We start from the raw sequence: 11,214 nt of genomic DNA on the forward strand, positions 1-11,214 counted from the left end.
AGCCACACTTCTCTCAGTCATCACGACTCCTGGCTACTGAGGGCTTCCCACATGCCAGGCGCTGTGCTCACAGACCCTCCCTGATGCAAGCAGAGAGCATGCAAGCCAGTGCCCAGCAAAATGGGAGTTACTCAGCACGATTGCATTTATGCTCTGCAACAGATGTGTGTAGCGTGTGCATCCGATTCTCTAGAGGAGGAAACTGAAGTTGAGAGAGGTTAAGGGAGCTGGCCCAAGACCATACAACCACCTAAGGGCAGAGCCGCGATCGGAAAGCTTACTGCCTCCAAATCCTGCACACCTAACCAGCTGACTATATTGTCTCTGATTCACCCAATAAAGCTTTCTCGAGCATGTACTGTGTACCTGGCTCTGTGCAGGGGATACAACAGTGAACAAAATAGTTAAATAAGACAAAACAAGAAACCCCTGCCCCATGGAGCTTATATGCCCCAGGGGAGGGAGGGTGTGACAGTAAACGCCTTGTCCGGTGGTAAATAAATGTCGCATAAAGAATGAAAATGGAAGAGGACAAGGACTGATGGGGGTGGGGGGGGGTGGGGAGGCCTACTTCAGATCAGAGGGTCAAGGAGTGTGGTGGCGGAGCTGAAGAAATCCATTGTAGGAAGAGCCAGGGAAAAGCATTTTAGGCAAAGTGAATGGCACATGCAAAGCCCTTAAGGGAAGCAGGTGCTCAGTGTGCTGGAGGTACTATGTCTGGGCTGGAGTGAGTGGGAGAGTGGGAGGGGAGGAGGCGGGAGAGGTGAGCAGGAGGAGATTCTGAAGAGCCTTGTGGACTGGGGTCAAGAGTCAAGATTTTATTCTCAGAGCTACGGGAAGCCAATGGAGGGATTTCTGTAGAGGCAGTATATGGTCTGATTTTTGTGGAGACCCCAGCTTTGGGGTGGGGTGTGCGTGCCTTAGAAACCGAATCAGCAACTGCCATCTCAGAGTTTGGCATCTACCCGTTGACACATTTGGGGCCAACATGATCCCCGGTTCGGCCCTTTGGATGACACTCCATCCACCTTCCTTCACCTGTAACCTCTTCATTTTAGTAGAGATGTATTTATCAATGTCAATGCCATGCTTGGTTTTCAAAATTGAGAGCTTTAAGGGGCACCTGGGTGTCTCGGTCAGTTATGCGTCCGACTCTTGGTTTCGGCTCAAGTCGTGATCTCACAGTTCGTGAGTTTGAGCCCTACCTTGGGCTCTGTGCTGACAGCTCGAAGCCTGCTTGGGATTTCTCTCTCCTTCTATTGCTGCCCCCTCCCTGGATCTCTCTCTCTTTCTCTCAAAAAATAGATAAATAAACATAAAAAGGTCGAGAGCTTTAAACCCAAGGAACAGGTACACTAGGCGAGAGAGGGCATAGTATCATCCAAGGGAAATGATTATCCCTTCTGTGCCTGGCCCTGTGCTGGGCACTGGAGACCCAGCAGCAACTAAGACAGACCCAGTCTCTGCCCTCCTGGGGCTCAGGGCAACTGCAGTCATATTGCTGTAAGAAGCACAGGAGACTGTGGGAGCCCAGCGGAGCTGACCCTGACCAGAGGTTCAAGGACATGTGTATTAGTCTGAGTCTTTGGGTAGCAAGTGACAGGAGCTCAGCTTCCCTGGACTAGACATAAAAAGTGGGCATTGTTGGCTTATGTATGTGGGAAGCAGACGATGAAGGGTAGAGCTACAAGGAACTTGGCCTTAGAGACTGGAACCCAGGTTCATTTCCACCCAGACGCTTTTCTCACTCATTTCTCCTCTCTGCTTCTCCCAGCTCAGATTCATCCTCTTCAACCACATGTGGTGGGGGCAATGGCCATTTATTTACAGACACAGACTGGATGCTTAAAACGGCAAAAATCTCCTCCAATCCTAAATATAAAAAAAAACAATCAGGGAAGGGCTCTGATTAGTCTGACCAGAGTCACGTACCACCCCGGCACTGACTGTAGCATCCAAGGGACTATAATTTTTAAAGTTTATTTATTTATTTTGAGAGAGACAGAGAGAGAGAGAGAACAAGCAGGGGAGGACCAGAGAGAGAGAGAGAAAGACAGAATCCCAAGCAAGTGCTGCATTAACAGCATGGAGCCCAATGAGGGGCTTGAACTCACCAACAGTGAGATCATGGCCTGAGCTGAAACCAGGATTCAGATGCTTAACCGACTGAGCCACCCAGACACCCCAGAAATGTAATGTTTTGGCTGGCCAGGTGGGGGTTGTGGGTCTGGGTTGTGTGACCTGGGGGTTACCAAAATAATAATTAGGTTGAACCATATGGAATCGCCAGTTTTGTAGGTTAGAAATGGCAGAGCATTGGCAATTTCACATGGTTGAACCTAAATAGTCACCAGAAAAATAGGATGGGGACGTTTTTACACAGATAAAAGCAATAGGATGCCCAGTGCACCATGCAGAAGGGTGTTTGAAGGAGAAGGTGATATTAGGTGAAACGTAAGGGATGAATGGGAACTGGCCAGGTGAAGACTTTGTGATGGCAGGAAAGTAATAGCATGTCCCAGGCGCAGGGAACAGCTGATACAGAGGCTTTCATGATGGAGGGGGAGGGGATCAAGGGAAGGCTTGCCACTGTGCTTTGGAGATGATTGAGCAAACCTGAGTCCTGTGTCCAGGCAAATGAAGGAATCGGAAGACGGGGCCATTCCCCAAAGGAAAACCGAGGAGTTTTACCAGGAGAAATGGATGCTGAACAGGGCAAAACCAAAATACGTCCAGGTCAAAAATTTTTGTTAGGCCTTGGCATTTCCGAGAAAGGATTTGCAACCTTATTTCCATTGCAGCACTGAGGAGGGTCATATGTCAGAATTTAGGTATCTCCTATACGATCCAAATGTCTATGTAAGCTTTAGGGCCAACATGGGGCTTGAACTCATGACCTCGAGATTAAGAGTCGCGTGCTCTACCAACTGAGCCAGCCAGTCACCCCATGGTATTAAATATTAATTGATTACCTTCTCTAGGTTCTATGGTGGGCATACAGAGATGGATTTGTGAGGGTATATTTGGCTGCGGAAGACAGAAAACCCAATTAATACGACTGAAGACATTTGGTGATCTCCTTTAATAAGAAGTCTCGAGTTAGGAGGTTTGGGGATTTGATGCAATGGCTCCGTGATATCACCAAGGACCCAATTTCCTACTCTTCCATTCTACCTTCCTTAGAAGAATAGCTTCATATGCTAGGTTTGTTGCCTCTTGGTCACAAAATAGCTACCACAGCTCCAGACATCACGTCCTCATACTAGTGAATTAAGCAGGAAGGAAGGGAACAAATGGAAGAGTTTTCTTTGTTTCAGGGAAGAAAAAAAAATCTAAAATAACAAAAGTAAAAGCAATAAACACTTATATGGGGCTTAACCTGTGCCAAGAACTGTTTTAAATTCTTCACATAAATTAAATAATTTAAGAAGCCCTTCAGTCGGAGGGCCATTCCAAACTGCAAGGGAGTCCTGGGAAGCAGGTATCAGGCAAGGGGAAAGAAATTCATGCCATGGGCTGGGCAACTTGCTGCCCCCTCCCAAACTGGAGCACTGTCACTCATACACTGTATAATGCAGTAGAAGTGGCTAAGGGGTTGTGTATAATTTCTGGTAGATGGCTGTACTCAAGCCCTTTGTCTCCTGAGAAAACCCTTGAGCACGGAAAGAAGTAAGAGTTAGAAATTATGGGGATAATTCTGAAACCCCTGTAATGTGATAAAAACTCAACCAGTCGGAAACCTCAGTGAGTTACGCTTGGTAAGAAATTTCTTGTAACACACCTCACAATGATTGTGATGGGCCGGTGGCCGTCGCACTGTTCCAACGATCTGTTGCTTCACAAAAAACCAAACTTAGTGGCACAAAACAAAAACTATTTTGTTATGCTCCCAGATTGGGTGGGTCAGGGGCTTGATCGTGGGACAGTGGGGATCAGGGATGGCTTGTCTCTGCCCCAGCTGGGAGCTGAAATCATCTGGACGCTTCTCCACTCGCACATCTGGTTCCTGAGCTGGGATGACTTCAAAGCTGAGCTCAGCTGGGACTGTCAACCAGAGTATGTACATGTGGCCTCTTCATGTGGTTGGGGCTTCTTGCGTCGTGGCAGTTGGGTTCCAATGGGTTCCAAAGGGGGAGAGTCTGAGAACTCATGATCCAAGAGTGCTAAGTGGACTCGGTGTTGGAAGTCACTCGTCTTGACTTCCACTGTACTTTATGTTGAAGAAGTCACAAGTCCAAGTTCAACGAGGGGGGAGCATTGACTCCACCTCTTGAAGGGAGGAACGTCAAAGAATTTGTGGCCACTTTTTAAAAGTCACAGCACATACCATGCACAAATTGGAGATGCCAGTGAACTAGTTAATATCTGGCATTATTGGAATCAAAATGCATGTTGGCCACACATTGGAGCAGATCCTGGAACCGCCCCCTCATCCCTTCTGCAGCAGGTACTAATTCTTTTTTTTTTTTTTAAGTTTTTAAATTTATTTTGAGAGAGAGAGAGAGCACATGCATGAATGCCCAAGTGGGGGAGGGGAAGAGAGACAGAGAGAGGGAGAGAGAGAAAAATCTCTCAAGCAGGCTCTGTACTATCAGCTCGAAGCCTGATGGGGGGCTTGAACTCACGAACCTTGAGATCATGACCCGAGCCAAAGTCGGACGCTTAACCGACTGAGCCACCCAGGTGCCCCTAATTCTTTTGGTTCTGAATTGTGGAGAGGTCTAGGGATTCCAGGGGCCAGCCTGGGATGGAATGGATGGGGCTGGTTTGTTTAGGGGGATCTCGGGGAAATAGCTACTTGCCAACTAGTTTGAAAGTGTTTTCAATATTTTCCACAACAGAAGCAGTGCTACCACTGGGGACCCACTGAGTATTAGTCCTGCAAGAGATTCACGACTTGGAACCTCCATGTGCCATTATAGGCTGCTACCTGGTTCCATCTCCTACCTTCTTCCTGCTGGTCGAGCTCTAAGTTTGTTCTGGTATCCCCTCTCCATGGGGCATGTTTTCAGGGAAAGGCCTTCTTTCTAGTATCAGGGGTGAATCTTGATTAGTCTAACACCATCTTTTTTTTTTTTAAGTTTATTTATTTATTTATTTTGTTTTAGTAATCTCTACACCCAATGTGGGGCTCGAATTCATGACCCTGAGATCAAGAGTCACATGCTCTTCTGACTGAGTCAGCCAGACCCCCACCCCCCAACCCAACGCTATCTTTGTAATTGTATCTTTCTTGCCACCGATTGCTGTAGGCTTGGGCATGTGACTGAATTCTAGCCAAGGAGACAAGCATGCACATCCAACAGGGAGTTTCTCTGGAAGGCTTTCCTTGCTTTTAAAAACTGTGGGAGAAGAGTGAAGGCCCCAGACATTGTGGAGCAGAGGCAAGCTGTCCACACCGGGCCGTGTCCAAATTCGTGACCCACAGAATCTGTGAGCAGGATAAAATGGTTGTTGTTTTACTCCATTAAGCTTGAGGCGGTTGGTTAGGAGTTGGAGGATATTGTTTGTGTGTGACAGCTGGGGCTGTGGCTGCCGTCTTGAGACCATGAGGTAGCCAGAGTAAGAATCGGCCAACAGAGGCACCTGGGTGGCTCAGTCGGTTAAGCGTCCGACTTTGGCTCATGTCATGCTCTCACGGTTCATGAGTTTGAGCCCCACATCGGGTTCTGGGCTGATAGTGCAGAGCCTGCTTGGGATTCTCTCTCTCCCTCTCTCTGCCCCGCGCACACGCGCACATTCTCTCTCTCAAAATAAATAAATAAACTTTAAAAAAAGAAACGGAAAGAATTTGGTTCCCCAATAACATTATTGAATATTAAGTAATCAACCAGTCCTAGAACTGCCCTGCCAGCTGACTTTTTGTTATGTATGATAATAAACTCATTTTTGCTTTCCCCATTTGAGTTAGCTTTCTGATACTTATTATAGGATAAAGCATCTTGATTGAGCTGGACCTCCAACTGTCCTCAGTACCCATGGACGAGAGGGATGCCCAGTTCACACAGACAGGGATAGACAGAGAGACATATAAACATGCGCTTAAATGCACACACCCCCGCACGCGTGGGCATGAACCGTTGTACATCTTCAGTCAGACTCAGGTTCAGGCAGATACTCGCTTAGATACACACACACACACAGTCGCAGAAGTCACGCATTTCACCTGCACCACACAGACGTCCACATGCAGCCACAGACTCAGTCACACGCGCGCTCAAGGATCCACTCTCACAGAACGGTCCCACTGTTTGCTTTATTTGTGCGTATTGTATAAAAGTAGAAAACCAAGCATTGCTTTTGGATCTAGGTCAACTCCACGGCTCCATAAATAAGGGGTGAGAGGAAATAACTTAAGGCAGGGTTGGGGCTTCTTCGTGCATAAATAAGGTCTGGGGTCCCACATGAGCTGGGGGTGGGTCTGCGTCCTCAGACACACAGGTCCCCACTGGCGACACATTCCAGGTCCTTTTTGAGGAGGCGGAAGAGGTTGAACAGGACAGAGGCCTCGAGGCAGCCTTGAGACTCCTGCGAGAGGAGAACATGGTTGCCCTTGCTGGGGTGTCCAACCTCCTCCCTTACACAGGGCCCGGGCATCCGTCCCCGTCTCGGGTCACTCACCTTCCTCGAGGCCTCTTGGAGCCGGTGCAGCCAGTGGTGGAGGCGGCCTTGGGGCTGGGGGCCTGCTGTGGGCTGAGCCGAGACCTGGGGGCAGAGGAGGGTGGCACGTGAGGCAGGGCCCGCGGCAGAGAGGAGAGGTCCCATAAGCGGAGAACCCACATACACGGCTTCGGTACCCCGAGCACTCACACAGGCCTGGAGCTCGGAGTGCATGTGGCGCAGTGTGTGAAGGGGCTGGTCCAGGATGTCCCCCTGGGACGCGTCAGCCATGGTGCCCAGGACCTTCAACGTCAGGGCCAGCTCAGCCTCCAAGGCCACGGGGCGCTCCCACACCTGCGGAGAGGTGAGAAAGAATACGCTAGGAAGCGTAGGCAAGAGGGCCTAGTTAAGTGGGGACAGGTCCGGGAGTGCACAGAGGGAAGGCAGGTGGTTTGTGACTCAGGTTGGGGATCAGGGACGGGCCAGGTGAGAGGGAGGCAGGAGAAGGATGCAGATGAAGAGAGGACACGGGTGAAGGCAGAAACATAAGGGAAGATACTGGTGAAAAAGTGAAATGGGACAAGTGAAAGGTGACCTCATGGGGGTCACAGAAGCTTGAGGAGATGGGAGTGAAAAGAAGAGAGAAATGAGAAGAAATTGGGTAAGAGTGAAAGTGATGGGGACGGGTGAAGGAGATAGGGACGTGGGGACAGGCAGAGAGGTGATAGAAAGAGACCCAAGGGAGGGACGGGGTCAAGGGAGCAGTTGAAGCAGAAGGGGGGGGGGCACAGGACAGGTGAGGAGAGACCAGAGACAGGGAAGGACAGGTGAGATAAAGGAGGTGAGGGGCCCCTTGAGGAGTCAGGGAGAGGGGCCAGGTGCCCGTAAGGGTGGCCTCACTTTCAACTCACCTGTAGCTGTCTCAGGTCCCGGTTTCTAGGGAAGGGGCGGGTGGTGCAACTCCAGCTTTTCAGCGAATTTTCCTAGAGAATAAGAGCAGAGATTAGCCTCCAGTAGGAGGGCTGGCGGCTAGCCCGAAGCAGCAAGGATGAAGGTTGGCCCCGCAGGAAGGCTGCAGTTTAATCCATAGCGGAAAGGACAGTGGTTAACCGTGGCTGGAAAGTGAGAGGCTAGCCCATAGCGGGAGGCTGGAGGTTAGCCCACAACAATGAGGACTCACCAAGGCATCCCTGGCCTTCTTGAAGGCCTCCAGCTCCCTTGGTGACAGAGATTTGAACCTGCCAAAGTCACAGTCCGTCCAGGCTGTGGTGGGCTTGGAAGTGGGGATGGGGCCCGCGCTGGCCAAGCTCAGCCCTGCCGCCACCAGCACCAGGACCCATGCCGCGGCCATGGCCAAATTGTGACTGCTTCCCTGACTGCATGGCTCTGCTTTTGAGCCAGGCTAAGTGAGCAATCATGCTGATGTGTGTAAAGTGAAAAGGCAAATGGAAATTGCGATTCGCAATGGCTTAAAAGGGATGAGTGGGTGGGGCCGGCTGTGGGGCCAGGTGAGCTCACAGGTGTGGGTGGGGCCAGGTGAGCGCCCAGAGTTAAGCTAAGATGGAAACAGAAACTGAAATTCAATATCAAGAGGAACCTAAGGAGTTCCCGAGCCTAGTAGAGGAATTCCTGGAGCTTTGAGAATGCCCCCGATTGAGGCCCAGGCAGGTAGAGGGACAGGAAGCCGGCACAGCAGGGCAGGGGCTTGGGCAGGGTGTGTGCAGGGAGACTGCTGGAGCGGTAGGGAGGGAGCTTTGCCCATTCAAGCTTGTTCTGGGAACTCACTGTATGCTCTGAACATTCCTATGAGTCGTTACACTTATGATCATCCCCATTTTACTGGTGAGGAAACTGAGGCACAGCTGGGGTTTGAACAGCGCCTCATGAGCTCACCCTCTATTCTACATACAACCAAAGAAGATGGGAATCTTTGGGACTCACAGCCAGCCAGCTCTCCTTTCTCTCCCTCTAGGTAGCATGAAAGGGTAGGGAGCTCCTCTTTTACTAAGGGCAAGAGAACTTGCTGGGGACTGGAGGGGCTGCCTGGGGAGAAGGCTGCCTGGGGAGAAGGCAGCGAGGAGGGCTTCCAGAAGGCAGGCAGAGTCTGGTTGCTTTGTTATCCTCATCCCCCTGCGGTAATAATAATTGTGTAGCAGGTAGGGAATTGCTTTGATGTGCAGATACTTCATATTTTTCATTCCTTTGTTTTTTTTTTTTTTCTCTTGGCCCTTAGGTGCAGAAAGTTATTAATCATACTCCTCAGATCATAACACAGAATCACAATTGGCCCATGAAAGACTCTCTAAGGTTTTACCCCCCTTCCCCTACTCTATCCCCACTCCCACCTCACCCGCTCCCAGGTACCCACTTTAATGCACTTGATATATGGCTGCAAAGATGTATCTTTATAATTTGTGATTTTGTGTGTGTATCTGTATTTCCAATTTGCATAAATGGGATGGTGCTATAAATTTCATTCTATTTCTCTCCCCCCCACTTTTTTTTTAAACGTAACTGTTTCTGAAATCTCTCCATATAGAGGTATACACCAAGTTCTCCGTTTCTAACTGCCACGTTGTATTCCGTGACGTGCCCACGACACTTTTACTTATCTGCTCCCCTAGGGGTGGACACTTAGGTTGTCTCTAGCTCCCTATCACTATAAGGCTCATACAGATCCTCTCTGTGGGAGGTTTTCTAGGATATCCCATAACATCCCAGCTGGTGCGCCCCACCATATCCCTTCAGTTAATTTTTTCACTCACTCGGAGACCTGGTGGGCAGTTCTCGAACACCTTGACAGCTTCCCACCTCATATGACTGTGCCTTTCTTCCCCATCTGAGGACTTTCTCCTGTCTGCATGCAGAATACACCTGGAAGGGCCAGGATTAATTTCCAGGGCAATCTTCCGCCAGCGAGGGTTGGGAGGCAGTGAGTAAATACTTTTGCTTCCCTTTTCCTCAGTGGGTCAATTTTGAGGTGCATTCTGCGTGACTCTTCATGTCCTTGGAGGGTCCCCGGTGAGGAAGGAGCTTGAGTTGCCCACAGCAGTCACCCTTTCAGAGCTGGCACTAGGGCTGGGGAAGCAAGGCAGCTGGGGTACAAACTTAGGGAGGGACTCACTCTCAGATTCAGGCAAGTGCCCTGGGTGCCTTACTTGCCTCACTGTAGTCCAGATTCTTCGTCACTTTGGCTTTTTTTCTCCCCCAGCCCCAATTTCCCCACTCACTTGTGTTTTCTGGGGATACCTCCCAATTAAGTCACCTGTCTCTTTGGCTCAAGCCATGCTTTTGGGAGACTCCAGACTAAGACATATATTCAGGAGTAGGATTTCTGGGGCATAGGGTATACCTGAACTTATAATGTCTAGTCAACACTGTTTGATAGAACTTTCTTCAAGGGAGGAAGTGTTCCATGTCTGTGCTGTCCAATGCAGTATCCGCTAGCCACATGCAGCTATTGAGTGCTTAAAATCTGGCCAGGGCAGGGGCTCCTGGATGGCTCAGTTGGTTGAATTACCAACTCTTGATTTTGGCTTGGGTCGTGATCCCAGTGTTGAGTTCTAGCCCTGTGTTGGGCTTCATGCTGAGCATGGAGCCTGCTTGAGATTCTCTCTCTCTCTTCCTGTGCCCCTCTTGCGCTGCTTGTGCTCTCTCTCTCTCTCTCTCTCTGTCAAAAAAAAAAAATTGGCTAGTGCAATGGAGGAACTGAATTTTCCAGGCCTTTTCATTTTTCTTGAAATTAAATTTAATTGATGTATGTGACTGGTGGCTACCGTAACAGGCAACGCGGTCCTAAATACTCGTCTATTTCTTTCTCAAATAGTTGCATCAGCTTCCCTCCCTCAAGAAGTACCCCAGACTTCCAGAATCCTGGCAGTAGTGTGACCTTCGCAACACCTGGATCTGATCTAGAGAATGTGATTGTGGACCTTGACTATGAGCCTGATGCAAAATAGATGAGTGATTTGAGGTTGTAGAAAAAGTGGATTTTGCATGTGGAAGGAATGTAAATACCTTGCGGCCAGAAGGAAGACCGTAGTAGTTTTTTATTTTATTTTATTAAAAAAAATGTTTTTAATGTTTTACTTATTTGCTTTAGAGAGAGACAAACAGAGTGCAAGTTGGGAGTGGGCAGAGAGAGAGAGGGAGACACAGAACTGAAGCAGGCTCCAGGCTCTGAGCTGTCAGCACAGAGCCTCCTGTGGGGTTCGAACCCATGAACTGTGAGATCATGACCTGGCTGAAGTTGGACGCTTAACCGACTGAGCCACCAGGTGCCCCAAGACTGTAGTAGTTTTAAAACACATATTTAAAGCCTTGGAAGGGATTCAGTTTCTTTCCCTTCAATCTGGGTTGGCCTTAGTAGCTTGTGTATAACCATAGGTGCTGCATGGCTTCTGAGGCTAAGTCAGAAAAGGACAGGAGGCTTCTACTTGGTTCTCCTGAGACTCTCACTCAGGAGGAAGGCTAGCTGCCATGTGAGAAGGATGACCACCTTGTGACCACACTCATTAGACACCAGCTGCCGGTCATGTGAATGGGCCATCTCAGACATCTAGCCCAGTTCTCAGTTCTCTAAAACTATGGTTAGAAAGTCATATGCTTAACTGA

At 49.3% G+C, this 11,214-nt stretch overlaps 1 protein-coding gene across 1 annotated transcript; it reads right to left on the minus strand.

Moving 5' to 3' along the window:
- Positions 1-6,251: 6,251 nt before the first annotated feature.
- LOC125915470 (interferon lambda-1-like) lies at positions 6,252-7,990 on the minus strand. The gene is made up of 5 exons (XM_049621343.1): positions 7,781-7,990; positions 7,512-7,583; positions 6,811-6,954; positions 6,622-6,705; positions 6,252-6,528 (listed from the first exon to the last, which is right to left on the minus strand). The coding sequence occupies exons 1-5, from the start codon at positions 7,949-7,951 to the stop codon at positions 6,430-6,432; spliced, it is 570 nt and encodes a 189-aa protein (XP_049477300.1). The 5' UTR covers positions 7,952-7,990; the 3' UTR covers positions 6,252-6,429.
- Positions 7,991-11,214: the final 3,224 nt, after the last annotated feature.

This window comes from Panthera uncia, assembly GCF_023721935.1.
Source record: "Panthera uncia isolate 11264 chromosome E2 unlocalized genomic scaffold, Puncia_PCG_1.0 HiC_scaffold_19, whole genome shotgun sequence".
In the NCBI taxonomy this organism is placed as follows: Eukaryota; Metazoa; Chordata; class Mammalia; order Carnivora; family Felidae; genus Panthera; species Panthera uncia.